Source organism: Sorex araneus, chromosome 6 (assembly GCF_027595985.1).
Source record: "Sorex araneus isolate mSorAra2 chromosome 6, mSorAra2.pri, whole genome shotgun sequence".
NCBI lineage: Eukaryota > Metazoa > Chordata > Mammalia > Eulipotyphla > Soricidae > Sorex > Sorex araneus.
Window position 1 is genome coordinate 25,984,062 of NC_073307.1, and position 17,969 is coordinate 26,002,030.

The following is a 17,969-nucleotide window of genomic DNA, read 5'->3' on the forward strand; positions in this document are numbered from 1 at the left end:
CAGACTCTCCCCGCCAGCATGCAAGCCCAGCTCCCTCCCGCAGGCTGAGCGGACGGCCCGGCAGGAGTCCCATTCCTAAACCCCCGGCACCTGGCAGGACTCGGTGAAACTCCAACCCGACCCGACTAAACGTAAATTCGGGCTTGGTCCCTCGAGCGCCAGGAAACTGGGCCCAAGGAGAAAAAGTGTGTGGCCGGGACCCGAGATTGGCCTCGTCCGCGTGCAGCCAGGCTCTTAGGACGCGCGCGCGGTACCGGGACGCGCTCCCCGGACTCTGGCCGCTCCGACCCCCGCCTGCGCCCCGAGGGAGGCCCGCACCCCTCTAGCCGGCTGGACCGCGCGCCGCCCCCTCCCCGCGGGTTCAGGCGTGCGCCTCGCTTCCCCTCCCCCCTTCCCGCCTCCCGGGTCGGTGTCCCCGCCTTCCCCGCGGGCGACGGGCGGCGGCGGCGGCGGCGGCGGCGGCGGCGGGTGGAGCGGGCCGAGCCGAGGCAGCGCCGACCTTGTGCGCGGGGATGTAGCGAAGCTACGCGGGCCGGAGCTGCACGCGGAGACCGAGACGCAACTGGATCCCGGGCCCCAGCTCGAGTCGAAGCCCCAGCCAGAGTCCGCGGCGAGCGAGCCCGGAGCCGACGAGCCGCAGACGCAGCACAGCCAGGATCGGGTAAGTGCCGGGGGCTTAAGGGGGGTTCGGCGGGATTGGGGAGCAGGGAGGTGTTGGTTGAGTTCCGTCTGCGCCCGGCGTGCGTGGGGTCCAGCTCGCGGCGCGCACGGGGTGCATGGGGACCAGGCGCCATCGGGGTTGGGGGTAGCTCGTGGAGCCTGTCCCTGCGCCCCGGGCATGACCACGAAAGCCGTCGCCGGCGGGGCTCACCCAAGCCAGCGGGTCCAAACCGCGTTGCGGCCCCGGGCACCCCAAGAGGATAGCAGCCTCGAGGGGCGCGGCCCCGGCCCTGCGAACGACACGGTCCAGGACGCCCCTCGCAGCCACAGTGAAATCTCGGGGGGTTGTGTGGGAAGAGCTAGAAAACCACCCGCCGCTCCGCATTGCGCCCTGGCCCCGGGGGGCCCCTGCAAGAGCGAACGCTCTGGCCCCTCGGCGCGGCCCCAGGACTATGGCTTTAGGTTCGCGTCAAGAGGGTTTTTTTCTTAAACGAAACCTCTCCATTCGTTCGTTTGTTGGCGCAGCGATGTCGCAGAAAAACTGCAGACATCTACCCTAGCCCCCTCTGAGCCACACACCCCAACACCGTCCAGTCCTGGAGCTTGGAAAGTGCCCCCAGGCCCAACGCTGACTCCCTTCCCCAGCACGAGCAGGGCTTCCCCTCTGACATCTAGGGAAACACTAAAATTACTCTTGGCAAACCCAGCAGAGACATCCCCACCGCCTCTCTTCCCGGGAGGGTCAGGGGCAGAGAGGACCCCAGTGCCTCGGGCTTCTCCAGAGCCGGGTCTCTTTGCAAACTGACTAGACTCCCAAATCGGAACCAATTCAGCAGGCGGGACCCTAGCACCCCAGAGAACTGGTGGCAGAAATTGGCACCCTGGGGTGGAAAACCTGGTTTTCGGACTTTGGGGCTGTAAAAAATATTAGTGGCCACCTTTCTGAGAAACTGTGGCTCGGGTATTCTCTTGGCATCCCAAGAGCCTCTGACAGTCACCAGGCCAGGAGGAGGTGAGCAAGGCTGCTGTCCACTTGGCAGAGGAGACAGGTTTAGGGTGTTGGCAAAAGCTACAGCGGGGGCTTGCAGCCGAGGTGGGGGGGCAGGCTGGCCCTCTGTACCAGCTTTCCCCACCCCATACTGGAGCACATCCCTGCTGGCTGGGGCGGGGGAAAGGTGTTGGGCAGGACACAGCAGGCTGCCTGGACACTGGGCTGGTGTGTGCCTATTCTCTGACCTTCCAGCCCGCTCTTTCCAGAGTGAGTGACCTTCTCTTGGAAAGCTACTGCTGGGGAGACGAGGCAGCCGGGTACAGCACAGAGACCCTCTTCCCAGACCCCAGACCACTTTCCAACTGCGGAATGGATCAGCCCCTGGCACTGTTATCTCCCGTTAACAATCCCACTGGCCCGGGAGGAAGGTGATGGGGTCCTCTCGGGATAGAGTCGAGGTCCCCTCGGAGCTCCGCTCAGCCCTGCTGCCTGAGCACATCCCCCCTCTCTCTCTCTCTGTCTCTCTGTCTCTCTCTCTCTCTCTACCAGAATGCTGGCGTGAGGAGGGGGCAGCCCCTGCCTGGCGCCCTGGGAAACTGAAAGAAGCCAGTGAGATCTTTCGGGGGCCCTGCCCGAGAACCTCTTTCCCCCCTCGCCCAGTAATTGCTTGTATTCAGAGAAGTGAGGTCTTTTATTGGCGAGAGGGTGTTAGATCAGGCGGACGGAGGTAGGTGGTCTGGACTCTGCTCTGAAGCAGGGTTTTCTAGTTTGAACTTCTCCACGGCCTAAGAGGCTTATGGCTGGAATGTCCCGGGAAGCCGTGGATGGCCCCCAGGGCAAGCCTCGGCACATTCCTTTCCTTTTCCTAAAATCCTTCGATTTTGGTGTAAATGTGAGGGCCAGGTACCCCCAGGAGTGAGTGGAGGGATGCGGCCGTGAGGGCCCTCCAACCACCCTTCCCGAGTTAAATCACTAAACCATTCCTGGGCACTGAGTCTGTTTTGAGTGAGATCAGCTTCAGGAAGGGTCCCTATGGTGACTAATGCAACCCCCCGCCCCCAGCCCCAGCAGCCCCTCTCTCCTCTGTTCAGCCAGCCAGGACTGTTAAGCCCCAAATTTCCTGAGAGTCGCAGCATCAGGGCTGGCTGTGTGGCCCAGATGGACAGATCGAGGCACCGCGGGAGCCCATCCCCGCAGCCCCGTCTCGCCCTCTCCTCCCGCTGCACAGGGAGGATGTCTGGTCTCCGGTCTGACACCCGGGTCTGTGATCATGGGCAGGGACATGGAAACGGAGCCCTGCCCAAGGTCACCCAGCAAACATGGCAGAGCCAGGGGACACTGAAGCCCCTCTGCTTTCACTCCTGTATGCGTGTCCGGGTGTGACCTGTGCAAGTGGGCAGGAAGCCCCGACCCAGCCTGGGACAGTGGCCAGCAGAGGGTGCGGCTGGGAGTAGAGGGCCAGCAGCGTCCAACACCCCGGGCACAGGCCAGGGCCTCCTCACACCAACCACTCCCTCCCTCCCTTTTCAGGGCTGCCCACAGCTTGCAGAACAGAGAGTGGCTGCTGGTCTTGGCCCCAATCTCTGGGGTGCAGGGTCCCTGGCTACTTGGAACTTCACCGGCAAAGATCTGAGACGCCTTCTACACAGCAGGTGTTCTCAGGCTGCCTTCAATGCAGCAGGGTGAGGCTGCCAGCCCCTCCAGTGGAATTTCTGGAGCTGGGTCAGAGCTCACTGGGGAGGGCCCTCACCCCTGCTCACTGGGAAGTGGGGAGCTGAGAACCCTGGATGCCCGCATGTCAACCAGTGATTCTGTGCCCTGGCAGTAGCGCCTAGCAGTGCTGCATGCACCCCACCCTGACCTCATCACACCCTTCATCTCCCCCCAACTGGCTTCCCTGCCCAGCAGCCCCTGCCTTCTGGGCAGCGGCACCCTGGCTGTGTCCCACTCATGGGGCTAGATGCCCCTCGGTGGTGAGTATGCGTGTCTCTCAGTGCAGTCCCCATGTGGGTCGGCATGCGCCTGTTCCTGTGCCCCAGAGAGGCCTGGAAGCAGGCCACCCCAGAAGGGAAAGGCTACCAGGAAGCTGGGGTGCACGCAAGGCACCCCCTGGCAGGCATCAGCACCTGGATCCTCCTGGAGAGACGGTAGCTACTGCTGCAGGAGCCTCCTCCCCAAAATGCAGTCAAGGATAGGGGTGAGGGGCAGAGGCGGGTATTTGACCTCCCTCACCCATACCCCCACTACATCCTTGGGGGGCTCAACTTAGAAAACTTCTTTTGGGGAGGAAAGGGCAGGAATAACTGCTAGCCTGAATTCCTGGGGCTCATCCTGCCTGCAGTCACGGCATCCAGTGACAGAGGGTCAGGACTAAGGACTGTACCTTCTGCTCCTGGCTCCAAGCTGGGGACCTTGGGCTGTGGCCCAGGGAGTGGGCAGAGTTCTGCCTCTGCCCCCACCATCCTCCACGAAGAGTGGAGCTTAGGGTGCAGGTGCTCCCTCACACGGGGAGCTCGGTGGAAGGGTGAGAAAGCCCCGGGGAGTGCCTGTGTGTGGATAGTCTGTGCACCTGGGTCCAAGCAGAATCCCTGGGAGATGAGAATTTCACAGGGGAGGGCCCCTGGGCCTGGAGGGCAGTGCTTGCTTCTTTCCCAGCCACTGTCCTGCCCAGCACTGCTTCAACCTAGAGGATCTGGTCAGCCTAGAAATCAGCAGCAGCCAGAGGAGCAGGCCAGGGGGACACCCAACACCCCAACTGTTGCCTAGTTTGCTCAAACTCTCAAGTCTCAGAGCCAGTTAACAAGTGTTGAGCAAAATCCTTCAACAAACTTCACTGAAGTGGGAGGACTCGAGGTTGAATCTAGAGGGGGGGAGAAGGAGGTGGTGTCGCCCCCACCACCCCATGCACACACACCTCTGTGGCCTGGGTAAGAGGCCAGGCCTGCAGCTCTAGGAAGTCAAACCTGCCCTGAGAGGGGTAGAGAGAGCCCACCCCACCCCCACCCCTTCCAAGCCTGGTCCCAGATGATTCTGTCCTGACCACAGCAGTGGCAGAACACCAGGAGGGTACCCTTCTGAAGGCCGTGAGGCCTGGCTGCTCTTGGGGGTCTCCTGCTGCACTCCACAGCGGCCTGGAGCCAACAGAGACGTTTCGTCTGATTAGAAGCCATCAGTTCTATCCCAACCCCGGAAAGCTGACTGCGGTGCAGAGCGGGAGGCCTGAGAAGCAGCTTTTCGGGGACAGGGTTCAAGCTAATGAGGAGGCACATGAGGGAGTTGGGGGCCTTAGCGCGCAGGCTGCTGTCACTCAGTCGGGGCGCAGGTCCCGGGAGGAGAGGCCGGGAAGGAGGGGCCGCTGGCCCCTGGACGAGGACGCCGCCGCTCGGAGCTGCCGGGACGGGCCCCAGGCTCTGCCCCCGCCCTGGCCCGGGCTCAGGGGCGCCCCGCGCTCAGCGCGCTCCTGCTAGGGGGGCGTCCCCACATCCTGAGCCGCGCTCTCTCGCCAGGGCTGGTGAGGACTTCGAGGGCGGCCCGGGCAGGAGTTGGTGCTGAGCGAAACAAGTCATCTGGGGCTTGAGGTGGGCACGAGGAGCCGCGCGGGACTTCCAGGCCAGATGCGTTTCTTTTGTGCGGCCGAGGGAGAGCTCGGTGTGTCACCGGGGAAGGCAGGGGAGGCGCGGCGAGGCCGAGGGGGGTGGGGAGCGGGGGGCGGGGAGGCGGCGGGAAGGTGGCTGCGGAGGGGGCGGGCGCGGGCGCGGCGCGGAGGGAGGGCGGCGGCGGGGCGGGCGCGGCGGCGCGGGCGGCTCGGGGCTGGATTCCGCCCGCGCGCTCCCGCCTGCCCGGCCCCCTCCCACCCGGGCCCACCCCACCCACCACCCCTGGCGCAGGGACTGCTGGAACCTGGCGGTGCGCGCTGTCGCTTTAAGACAGACTCTGCGGGCGCCGTCCGGAGCCTTAGAAACCGGCCCGGGATCGGGAGCCGCAGCCGGGCCGGGCGGGCGGCGGAGGCCCGAGCGGCGGGAACGCAGCGCGGAGCGCGAAGCCAGGCGCCGGGTCGCGGGGAGCCGCCGCCGCCGCCGCCCGGCCGGCCCGCAGCCCTGGGCGGCCCATGGGGCGGGCGCGGCGTCGCTGCGGGCGCAGGCAGCCCGAGGGGGCAGCCGCTTAGGTGCTGCGCTCTTGTCCTCGCAGGTCGCAGCCAGGGCGGCCGGGCCGGGCGTGCCCAGCCGCGGCCCCCGGAGCGCCCGCCGCGGTCCCCGCCTCCATGGACGCCTTCAAGGGAGGCATGAGCCTGGAGCGGCTCCCGGAGGGGCTCCGGCCGCCGCCGCCGCCGCCGCACGACATGGGGCCCACCTTCCACCTGGCCCGCGCCGCCGATCCCCGCGAGCCGCTGGAGAACTCCGCCAGCGAGTCTTCCGACACGGAGCTACCAGGTAAGCGCGGCGCCCCGCGCGGGAGGAGGGCCTGGCGCTGCCTCCGCGCCGCACGAGTTCAGAACCTTTCCCGTCCCCGGCTTTCGATCTGATCGGGGTCGCGGAAACTCACGCGCTTTGCAACGCGGAAACCTAAGTTTTGAGAGTAGTTGCGCGGGACACCCCCCCACCACCACCACGCGCCGGGATTCCAGCAGATGCGCGCGCGGTCGGGTTGACAGCACTTGCAGATCCCCCGCAAATAGGACGGGATGGGTTGGGGGCGTCGGCTTGAGCGCCTAAGTGCCTCAGGTAGCGAGGGGGACAGAGGGGATGGGGCCGGCGGGCAAAAATGCCCAGAGAACTGGCGGGACGGTGGAGTGGGGAGGTGTGCGGAGGGCGCAAGGCACTCGCGGCTGTTGGCGATTGCTGAGAGCGAGCGGGGCGAAAAGAAAGACTGAATGGGGAAAGTCAGAAAAGCAAACGGGGGTGGGGGGTGGGGGTGTAGAGGAGCCTCAAGTAGAAGGCAGGCTTCTAGGGGGTCGCTGAGATAAGCTCCAGGATAAGACCTACCCGAACCCACAGCCGCACGCCCGTCTCCACGTGCGCGCAGAACCCGGGTCCGGCAGGCCGCGCAGCCGGTCCCCTCGGCCGCTTTTCTTTTTTCTTTTTCTTTTTTTTTCAAACCTTGCCACAAGCTTGGACCAGGGCAGGGGGTAGACAGCGCGGGCAGTGGTGCGGCCGATCGCCAGCCTCCCCGGCCCGCGTCCCTAACTCCTGGACGCGGAGCTTCTGGCTGCGGGGCCGTGGGCGCCGCTCACGTCTTAATCCCCCTCTGAGTGCTTCTCCACGCGTTTTTAATCTCTATTTGTTTCTGTTTTGCATCCTTAAGTGACTTTCCCTGAGAGCCTCTGTTTGCTTAGTTCAAAAACAGTCTGCGCTGGACTGCACTTTTGTTTTCCCAAGTTTTAAACGTGGTTGTTTTTCCTTCTTTAAAACCCGGCAAAATACATTGTTATAAATTTGCCTTCGAAAAGCAAACCGATGAGGGCAAACTGATAGATTTTTTTGTTCTGTATGTTTTGATGTAGAAATAATTTCAACCCTCGGAATAGTTTTCTGAAATTTAATTTACCTAAGGCAACATTTTCTTCGGGAGACTTTAAAAACCTGATCCAAAAATCCAAAATGGCGTGGTTTGCTGGGATTTTCTCAAAATTCATTTACAGCGGGTCACTTTTGGAATTTAAATGATCTGACTACAGTGTTGTTTCCCCCTGGCACTTAAAAAATATCTCTAGGAGGGCGTCATTGAGGAGTTTTAAAAGTCTATCTACAGGCATGTGCTTTTTTTAAACTGGAGAAAAATCAGTGCCTGTGTCTGTGCACATGGGTACTCTTCACGGAATATTCTGACTTCTCCATTTGCATTTGCTATCACTGCATGCATATTTTAGAGTTTGTGGCCTTTTCTGTGTTTTTAGGCATAGATCTGTGAGCTTTTCTGGGCTTTAGTGTTTTAATTTTTTGTTTCTATGTTTCTATGACTGCATCTGTTTAGTGCAGCGTGCTCTGCTCTCTTTGGCTTAGGGCCTTCCCTAGCTAAATTCGCTGTCTAAGCTTCTACTGGGGGCGATTTTCCTGGGTCTTGGAAATTGAGGCATGGAATTAAGGTCAGGGTTCAGATTGAGTGGTGCCTGGCCGATGGGACTCAAGCACAGTCGTGGGGCGATGGAGACGGAAGGAATGCAGTCCAGATCCTGGCTCTCACTCCACCGGCCCGCTGCCTGTTTCACACTAGGAAAAGCTAAAACTAGAAATGCCTAGTTCAGAAAAACAAAAATTTCTCCACTGATTTCCCCCGCCCTGAAAACCCACAGAAATATCACACGTTTGCGGTAACAGCAGTAAGGGCCAGCGCCAGAGGGGACAAGGCCCTGCTTGGGCACCTGGGCCCACTCTGGCGCCTTTATCCCCCATTCCCCTAAACCAGAAGTTCCCCCCCCAGTTCCTACCCTGAGCTTTTTCCAATGCGGGCAATTCCTGGCACCTGGCGGGAGGAAGGGGCCGCCTGCGGAGGCCAGCGGTGGGCTCTTCGGTGGAGCCGGGATGGGGGTGCCTTTAAAGGGATAGAAACCCGAGGTGACCGGAGCCCCCATCTGCCTGCTTCAGAGAAAGAGCGCGGCGGGGAGCCCAAAGGGCCTGAGGACAGCGGTGCCGGTGGCACCGGCTGCGGTGGTGCCGAAGACCCCGCCAAGAAAAAGAAGCAGAGGCGGCAACGTACGCACTTCACGAGCCAGCAGTTGCAAGAACTGGAGGCCACGTTCCAGAGGAACCGCTACCCGGACATGAGCATGCGGGAGGAGATCGCCGTGTGGACCAACCTCACGGAGCCGCGCGTGAGGGTGAGCACACAGTTTGTGCTCCTAAGGGGGGCCCCCAGACCCAGCTGGTCGTCGCTGGCAGCCTGGCCTAGCGCCCTTCAAAGCTTAGACTCACCTTCAGTCGAGCCATTCATACCTGCTCCCGCCTTGTGTCCCCAGAGCTTCCACCTAGGCCCTCTGTTAAACTCAGACCTTGCTAAGCCCAGACCGGCTAGCACCCGCGGCTCCTCCATCCCACTGGCTTGCGTCCTTCCTCAGCTTCAGGCTCTTCCTTGTCCCATAAGGTCCCACTCAGACGTTCCCACTCTGGAATGAGCAGAGGATTCCCCGCTGCTGGGGACTTCGGGAACTACCGGCACCTTCACGGGAAAACGAAAGGGAAAGGCAGATCCTGCCTGGCAGTCCCGAAAGCCCTGAAAAGTATCTAGGTTTGGATATCTCAAACTTTCTGGCCCACTTCTTCCGCCCGTCCCTATATTTGCCAGAATCTCGGGATATTTTCCACCTGACTTTCCCCCTAAACCTTATCTTTCCTATGTAGGGCTCAGCACAGGTTAGGAGAGGGTGGCAGCTCAAAGGGACAGTCACCCGGGAGCCAAGTCCCTCCAGGGATGTTTCCCATTTAAGAACGAACTGCATCGTTCCTCTCCTCACCCTTTGCTTCCCCGGAAAAGCAATGCTATCCTGTCATAGCGCCAAGAGAGAATCTTGCTTCTCTGGGTGAGCAAGTATTTTCATGGGTTACTGAGAGCACCTTCCAAAAGCAGACCAGAACCTCCCCAGGTCCTCAAACTCCCTAACTCCAGCTCACATCCGCCTTGTCCAGAGCCTTGGCCGGTCCAATGGGACAGGGAGTGAAGAGGTGCCCAGTCACCCAGCACAGTAATCCTGCCCAGTTTCTTAGCTGCCTAGGTACATGGGAGGGAGAAAATTGAAGTACGGGGACCCAAAAGCTCACCTGGGAAACTGGGGGCAGGGGGCCATGCAGTAGGAGGGTAAGCAAGGAGTTGCAAGACCAGAAGTTGGGCGCGTATCAAATATTAAACTGATAAGAACAGATACACTTTATCTTAGCCAAAAGACCAAGAAGTGGAAGAACTAGGGGTTGGGCGACACGGTTACTAGATTTTATAGGAGAAAGTAGAGGGGGGTAGGGAACATTAGGGAGAAACGAGTAAGAAGTAAAAGGAAATCAAATATTTGCAGAGAAACCTAGTTGGCATATATTTGGGTGGCAGGAAAGAAACTAAATATTTAAGGGGGAAAGCAAAGCAATCAAGTATTTGAGAAAATAACGAATCAACTATTTCAGAGAAACAGTGAAGGTCAGATATTTGGGAATGGGAAAAATCTTGGGGAAGAAATTTAAAACAGGAGTAACGAAGAAAACGGGCTGTTTTGAGGGGGAAAGAAAGATATCCAGATAGAAGGGAGGCCCAAACAAAAATAAACATTTCAGGTAGAAATTAAAAAATAAAACATTGTCCATAAAGTTGGAAATAAGACTATTTGAAGGGGGGGGCAGTGCAAGAAACCTATGTTTCCCGGAAGAAAAATATCATTTGTGTTCAAGGGAGAAGAAAAAGGCTGAACTATTTAGTAGATAAAGGCGGACCTATTTGGGGGAGAAAGCAGGGGATGGAATGGCTGAGAGAGAAGGAAAACGAATATTTTGTTAGAAATAAACGAGGGCCCGTGTTAGGAGAAGAAAACGAATTTAAGTTGGAGAAGAGGCTCAAGATCAGAAAGAGGAAATATCTCGTGTTTTCTGGGGGCAGGAAGGGAACCATTACGGAGAGAAGGCTGGGGCGGAAACGTGGACGAAAGAAACGGTGTCGGGAAAGAAGACTGCGGGGGCAGGCGCGGGCTTGGGGGGGAAGCTGGGGGGGGGTCTTTGTGCCCGCGGCGGCCCTGACCCTTCTCGGTCCCCTCCCCCAGGTCTGGTTCAAGAACCGGCGAGCCAAGTGGCGGAAGCGCGAGCGCAACCAGCAGCTGGACCTGTGCAAGGGCGGCTACGTGCCCCAGTTCAGCGGCCTGGTGCAGCCCTACGAGGACGTGTACGCCGCCGGCTACTCCTACAACAACTGGGCCGCCAAGAGCCTGGCGCCCGCGCCGCTCTCCACCAAGAGCTTCACCTTCTTCAACTCCATGAGCCCGCTGTCGTCGCAGTCCATGTTCTCGGCGCCCAGCTCCATCTCCTCCATGACCATGCCGTCGAGCATGGGCCCGGGCGCCGTGCCCGGCATGCCCAACTCGGGCCTCAACAACATCAACAACCTCACCGGCTCCTCGCTTAACTCGGCCATGTCGCCGGGCGCCTGCCCGTACGGCACCCCCGCCTCGCCCTACAGCGTCTACCGGGACACGTGCAACTCGAGCCTCGCCAGCCTGCGGCTCAAATCCAAGCAGCACTCGTCGTTCGGCTACGGCGGCCTGCAGGGCCCGGCGTCCGGCCTCAACGCGTGCCAGTACAACAGCTGACCGCCCGCCGGGCCACGCGGGGCCACGGCGCGGGGCGGGGCGGGCCGGGACGCACGGGCGCGCGCGGGGAGCCCCCCGGACTCCGCGCGCCGGGCCTCGCGCTGCGCCGCCCTCTCCTCCCCACTCCCCTCCGGGTTGGTTTCGTGTTTGCTTTCCTGGACCCCACTCTGCCCTCCCAAACGAGACGAAACAAAAGCTGTCGGATAAAAAAAAAAGTGCCGCGGAGAAAAAAAAAAACAAAACAAAGAAACTAACAAAAAAAAAAAACGGATGAGTTGCAATTTCCCTCGGGAGTGCGCGGAGTGGGAGCGTTGGTCCCCGCGGCCGCGTCGGCAGCGCCGGGGCCCGTCAGCCCGGAGAGTTCGCCCTGGAGCCAGCGTGCCCCCCGCGCTGGAGCGGGACTGAAAGGCCGCGGGGGGCCGACGGGCTGACTGCGCCGAGTCCCAGGAACCCGGGTCCCGGCGCACCCCGGACGCACCGAGACGCCCGTTCCGAGCTGGGCCCGGCCGAGTTCCCCTTGGCTCCTATCGGATCCGAGTTGGAGCGGGTGTCGCGCCGGGCCTCCCGGCGGCCGGCCCTGCATCGGGGCCTCTCAGTGCAGCCGCACACGGCACTGGCGCTCCCCGAAGTGCCCTCTCCCGCCCCGCGCCCCGGAGTCCTCTGTTAAGGCCGCGGAGTTGTAGCTGGCGGTGCGTCTCCGGGCTGGAGAGGGTTCGTCTCCACTGAGTACCCGAGCCTTTTGGCAGGCCCACGCCTTCAGCTGCGCTCCGGGGCTAGGAGGTAACCCCCCTCCTACCCCCCCCATCCCTCGTCCTTGCGAAGAGACCCCCTTCTCACCGCCCGCCATGCAAGAGTCGAGCTGGAAGAGCTCGGGGTGCGGCCGGGGTGCGCCCCCCGCGCCGCCGCCGCGCCCACTTTGCACACCCGCTCTCCGGCTCGCGCCCCTGTTTACAGCGTCCCTGTGTATGTCGGACTGACTGTATAGAATTATAAATCTGTCTATATCGACTTGTCCATGTACGTCTATTAAAAACCATAGTACGAGCGTGCTGACCTTGGCTGCGCCCTGACTGCTTCATTGGGCAGAGGAGGGATGCGGGTAGAGGGGGGAAGTGACACCCGGAGTCCCCTAGGCTAAGGGGGAAGAGCCGGAGTATGGCGCTTACCCCACTCCCGCCCGACCAAACGCGGTCATACTCAGCCTCCCCGCCCTCCCCTCCAATGCCCTCCTTCCCACCTGGCTAGCTCTTGCCCAGCCGGTGGTGACCCGTGAGTTAGGCGCCCGTCCCGCCAGATCGTTGGGGCGGGGTTGCCTTTGCTCCAGTGGACCCTGTACCTTAGAGAGCTGCCCTGAGCTGTTTGCAAGAGGCCCAGTGATCTGGCACCTCCAGATCACTGCCCAGCCGCTGTTCCTTTCTCCAGGGTCCCAAATCCAACCCCGCGGCAGATGCCTGCCTGCCTGCCGAGCCGCTGCGCCATGAGAAAGTGTCTGTCACAGACGGCTCACACTTGTCACTTCCCTGCCATCCGGACTCCCGGCCTCCTGCCCTCGATTTTGGAAACTACTGAACAAGACCAGCCTGTAAACTGCCTGTAAAATTCTGCTTCCCTTAAGTAAGTCATTTCTAATGGCAGAACAAAATGTTTGCAGCTGCAGCCGGCAGGGGAAGGAGGGGTTGGTATTCTTCCTTCAGAATCACCTTGTGATGGGGGGTGGGCGCTGCCCAGGAGCTGGGAGTAATGGCACCGCCATGGCCTTAGGCATGAGCACATGGCTGGGGACCCTTTGCATGTTCTCAAACTAGATCAGCACAGCCTCTCTGTCGGAGGCTTCCCCGGTACAGAGGGCAAAAAGAAGCCCCAGCATGGGTGCAGCTGGGCCAAGGTCAGGCAGAGCCCAAAGCCCTCAGACTCTTTCCAGGCACCTTCCCATTGGCCTTCTCGCCTTTGGGTGAGACTGCCAGGTCCTTCCTGGAGGGAGGATGCCCACGCGGGAGCCTGGGGTTTCCAGGGAGCAGGGCAGGAGGTGTGGGGGAGGGGCACCTGGGGCAGGGGCTGCAGCCAGGCTGCCCCTCCCCCAACAGCTTCAGTCCAGAGCACCGACCCCTCACTCTGGAAACATAAACACAATCACATCTGGCTCCCCGGCCTCACACATCTGCCAAGGCCAGGAGGCCTTGGTCTCGGTGGAGGGCAGGAGGCAGAAGAGGGTGGGCAGAGGCCCCTCCTGACAGGTCCAGCCCCAGGTGAGCAGGGGCTCAGGTGGCGACTGAGCGAGGCAATGGGGGTGAGGAGGGAGAAGAGCAAGCCATCCCCCCCCCCCCCCCCCCCGGTGGCCCAGCCGGACAGGGGCGACCAGGGCCATAAGGTGAGTCGAGGCCCCTCGCGGCTGGCACAGAAGGTAGTTCTCAGCCCTTCCCAGCAACTTCTGCAGCAAGATCGTCAGGGAGGGGACTGAGGGACGCCCGGGCTCTTGGAATAAAGGCAGGAAGTCCCAGCACTGCCTGAAGGCGGCCACACCGGGGGAGGGGTCCCTTCATTCATTCAGCAGTGAATGAACACATTCCTGCCCTTGATGTAGGCATGGAGCCGTGGAAAACAGACACAGTCCCTGCTCTCATGGACAAGTAAACAAACACATGTATAATTACAAATTGGGCTGAGTGCTTTTGAAGAAAAAGAACAGGGTGCTGTGAGGAAGGGAGAAAGAAGAGGCCTGCTTTCAACAGGGTGGGCAGGCCAGGCTGGGCTGGGGGGCAGGCCCTGCCCCGCTCTTCAGTGGGGCGCACTCTCAGGACCCAGGCTCCCGGGCTGAGCCCCTCTACCAGCACAGCAGCGCTCCGGGAGCCCTCACTTCCCCCAGTGCCAGCAGGAAGTGACGAAGGGGATTCACTCCCATGCTACCGACACTGGACTTCCCCGTGCCATATGCATGACCAGCCAGGGCAGGGTGGCCTAGAAGGGATGGTAATTTCTGCTGGTAACACAGGCCTGGAGCCCGGGGAATGTGGCACAGACTGATGCTTGCCGGGTTCTCGTAAAGCAAAGGCGGCAGGGCCGCCACGGGCTGAACAAAGGGCAGAACAGGAGGCCAGTGCCCAGCACGGGCACAGGCACTGAGGGGCACCAGAGGAAGTAGATGAGCCACCTGCTCACTGAGGACCCCCAAAGCTTCTCCCTAGATGTCAGGCCTCCATGGGCTGCAGGACCCCCACTCTGGGCCGGGGCATCTGGACCAGCCTCCACAGTATTCTGTGGGGGTGGGGTAAGAGCTGGATAGGCAGGGTGACGGGCCTCTGCCTTCAAGGGGTGCAAGCCCTGGCAGTGTCTCCCCTTCAGCTCCACGGGCTTGAGTCAGCTGCTTCCTGCGAGCAGGGCTGACTGGGAAATGACGTGGGGGGTGGGTGGGCGGGGGGGGGGATGTTTCCCTGCATCCCCTTTCCTGGCCCAGCAGCTTGGCTCCACCATCCTTGAGAACAAGGGTTTGAGTTCTGGCTCCACCTCTGGGTTGCCTTGAGCAAGAGGCCTAATTAATTTCTCAGAACCTCTGTTCCTTCTTCCAGGGACTAACAATCACTTTGCACGGTTGTTTAGGGGATTAAATGGCATAACTCAGGGAAGGTGTTAGCTGTGATGCCAGCGGAGTCAGGGCTCGATACGTGCTTATTATTGACGGCTCTGCTCTGACTAGGATTAGTATCAGTAGCATCACGACTATTTATTTTGGTTTGGGGACCACACCCAGTGCTACTCGGGAGACCATGTGTGATGGGGTTGGAACCTGAGTCCCCCACACTTTTGATTTTGGGCTAGCTCGCTGGCCTAATCACTTTTGATTTTGTTTGGGGACCATATCCTTTGTGCTCAGGGGTTACTCCTGCCTCTGCAATCAGCAATTACTTCTGGGGCTCAGGGACTGTATGGGGTGCCGGGGATAGAACCCGGTTGGCTGAGTGCAAAGCAAATGCGCTATCTGTTGTACTACTGCTCCAGCCGCAGCTGTTCTCTACTTTCTGCATTAAGCGAGCCTTCTTGGCACTGGTTGTTTCTGAAAGCGTCCTTCATGGCCTGCCATGTGGTTTCCCCTCCAGTTTTCTTGGGGATCATCAGTGTGTCGTGATTGACAGTCCTGCTGACCTCCCCACCTGCAGGAACCATCCTACATATGGGCCCTGTCTTCCCACCACCTGCCCTGGGCCAGGTTCTGGGGGCTGTAGAGGAAGCAGGCCAGGTCGCAGATGCCTGCTGGGGCTGGGGAGAGGCCAGCGGACTGTCACTGCTACAGGAGATGAGCTGTAGGAGCAGCGTTCTCCCTCAAGGGCGCCCTGCCACATGTGAAGACGTGTGAACACTTCACGTTGTGTTCTATCAAGAGTGAACATCAGGCCCTCAATTGCACGCCAGGCCCCATGCCAGCTCCCGTAAAAGTGGCCTTGTCTGCCACTCCAGGAGCTAAGCTCAGCAAGGACCAAGGCTCTGCCATGGCACAGCTTCTAAGGGGACACAGCAGGACTCCTGCTTGGGCGGGGGAGAGCGGCCTAACAGGGCCACACTTGGGCCCACTTTACTATTCACTTATTCAGACCTGTCACATTGGGATTGCCTGGGGCGGGGGATGGGAAGGAAATAACTATTCCAGTTCCTGTCAAATGCTGGCTGCACTGTGGGCCAGAGACATAGTACAGTGGGGAGGGTGTCTGCTTTGTACACGGCTAACCGAGTTTGATCCCTGACACCCCATATGCTCCCCTGAGCACTGCCAGGAGTGACTTATGGGGGGGGCACACCCAGCAATACTCAGGGGTTACTCCTGGCTCTGCACTCAAGAATTACTCCTGGTGGTGCTCAGGAAACCATGTGGAATGCCCTGGGATCAAATCCAGGACAGCTGCCTAAAAGACAACGCCCTACCCACTGTGCTCTCACTCCGGCCCCTAGAAGTGATTCTTGAGTGCAGAGCCAGGAGCAATTCCTGAGCACAGCTGAGTGTGGCCCAAAAACAACTTAAAAAATTAAAAAGATGCTGGCCTCCAGGAGAGAGAGAGAGAGAGAGAGAGAGAGAGAGGGAGAGAGAGAGAGAGAGAGAGAGAGAGGGAGAGAGAGAGAGAGAGAGAGAGGGAGAGAGAGAGAGAGAGAGAGAGAGAGAGAGAGAGAGAGAGAGAGAGAGAGAGAGAGAGAGAGAGAGCAGACTTCTAGGAGCTTCCAGGGCTATATTGGGGAGCAGCAGGGCTTCCAGTGAGGAGAACCAAAGACACCCTGGGGTGAGGACAAAGGGGGTGGGGGTGGGGGTGGGGGCAAGCTGGACCAGAGAAACTTCGTAGCCAAACTTCTCTGTTATTCTGTGAGTAGCAACCACTGAATCTAAACACGTTTCCCAGATCAATACTTGCCATTCACCTTGCCCCAGAAGCAATCCCAGACCTCTCCCTGGCCCTGTAGGGTCTGACTTGTTTTCCCCAAGCGCTGCTCTGCTTGCCCTGACCTTGCCTCCACATTGACTGGTGCTGCCCAGAGCAGATGCCACCCATGGAATGGCCCTGAGGATGGATGTCACAGAGCAAGGAGCTGCACTCAGAGAAGGCAGATGGGACTGGAATCTGTGCTGGTGGTCTGAGGCTTGCGGCCCCCTTTCTCCCCACCTTGGCCTCTGCCATACACTTAAGTTTCTTTTTAGCTTCATTTTCTAAGAGAAAAAGTTCATTTTCTCTTAGAAAAAGGACCAGGAAGCTTGTCCATGGTGATGCTCCCAGAGGTGGGCACAGCCAGCTAGGCAGAAGGATAACAGTCATACAAAGCCAGGCCTTGAGATAAACGGGTGATGGGGATTTTGCTTGTTTGTTTTTCCTTTCAGTGCTGGGATTGAACCTCGGGCCTCACACAAGCAAACCAAGTGCTCTGTCACTCAGCTACATCCTCAGCCTGAGGTCTAGGCAGCCATGCCTGGAGAAGTATCTGCAGACAGTCAGTGCTCAACAAATAGTTGCTGAATAAAGAAACTGAGGATGGGGCCGGAGTGATAGTACAGTGGGTAGTATGTTTGCCTTGCATGCGGCCCACCTGGGTTCAATCCCCAGCATCCCGTGTGGTTCCCCCAAGCACCTCCAGGTATAATTCCTGAGTGCAAAGCCAGGAGAAACCCCTGAGCATCTATGGGTGTGACTCAAAAAGAAAAATCAAACAAACAAACAAAAAAAAGATTGTCTTATCCTCCTCCCCATTCCTAGACACTGCTTGTCCCGTTTCAACCGTTCTCTTTCCCTTCTGTCCTTTCCTTCCAACACCCACTCTATCACCCCCTTTCATAGGTAGCTCTGAGCAGTGCTTCCAAATGTCTACCTGCACCATAAATCCAATTCAAAAGAAACAAAGCGGGCCCGGGAGACCACTCAGTGAGCGACACATGCAATGCATGCAGGAGAACTAGATCCCCGGCACTGCATGGTCCCCCAAGCACCACCAGGAGAAATCTCTGGTTGGAGCACCTCTGAGCACAACGAAGTGTGGCCCTAAAGGACAAAAATCAAAACAAAATAAATGAGCAAAGGATTTGAGATATACAAATGGTCAGTACAAGTATGAATAGATGTTCTGTCACATTGCTGGTGTTAGGGAAATGATAATAAAAATCACAATGACAAACCACATCTTCTCTAGGAAGTTTATAAATGGAAAGAAGGGGGAAAAGGAAACAGAAGATAAAATAGAATTTAAAAAAAGAAGAGAAAATAAACAAAAGGAACAGAGAAAAGAACAAAGTGTCAGGTCGGAGAGATAGTACACCAGGTAAAGAAAGCACTTGCCTTGGACCTGGCTGGCCCAGGTTCCATCCTTGACGATGCATATTGTCCCCTGAACCACACCAGTTAGTGCTCCCTGAGCACAATCATGAGTAAGTGGCCCCAACAATGAAAAAGGAGGGAAGGAAGGAAGGAAGGAAGGAAGGAAGGAAGGAAGGAAGGAAGGAAGGAAGGAAGGAAGGAAGGAAGGAAGGAAGGAAGGAAGGAAGGAAGGAAGGAAGGAAGGAAGGAAGAAGGAATACAAGTT

At 59.1% G+C, this 17,969-nt stretch overlaps 1 protein-coding gene and 1 pseudogene across 2 annotated transcripts; one reads left to right on the forward strand and one right to left on the reverse strand.

Moving 5' to 3' along the window:
• The first annotated feature begins 551 nt into the window (after window positions 1–551).
• On the forward strand, window positions 552–10,958 carry PITX1 (paired like homeodomain 1). Of its 2 annotated transcripts, none has more exons than XM_055143193.1 (4): window positions 552–661; window positions 5,840–6,081; window positions 8,233–8,465; window positions 10,383–10,958. In XM_055143193.1, the coding sequence occupies exons 2-4, from the start codon at window positions 5,913–5,915 to the stop codon at window positions 10,923–10,925; spliced, it is 945 nt and encodes a 314-aa protein (XP_054999168.1). In that variant the 5' UTR covers window positions 552–661; window positions 5,840–5,912; the 3' UTR covers window positions 10,926–10,958. The 2 variants fall into 2 exon arrangements, with proteins under 2 accessions (XP_054999168.1, XP_054999167.1); XM_055143192.1 differs by lacking the exon at window positions 552–661 and adding an exon at window positions 5,230–5,299.
• Window positions 9,446–9,538, reverse strand: LOC129406411 (U2 spliceosomal RNA; annotated as a pseudogene).
• Window positions 10,959–17,969: the final 7,011 nt, after the last annotated feature.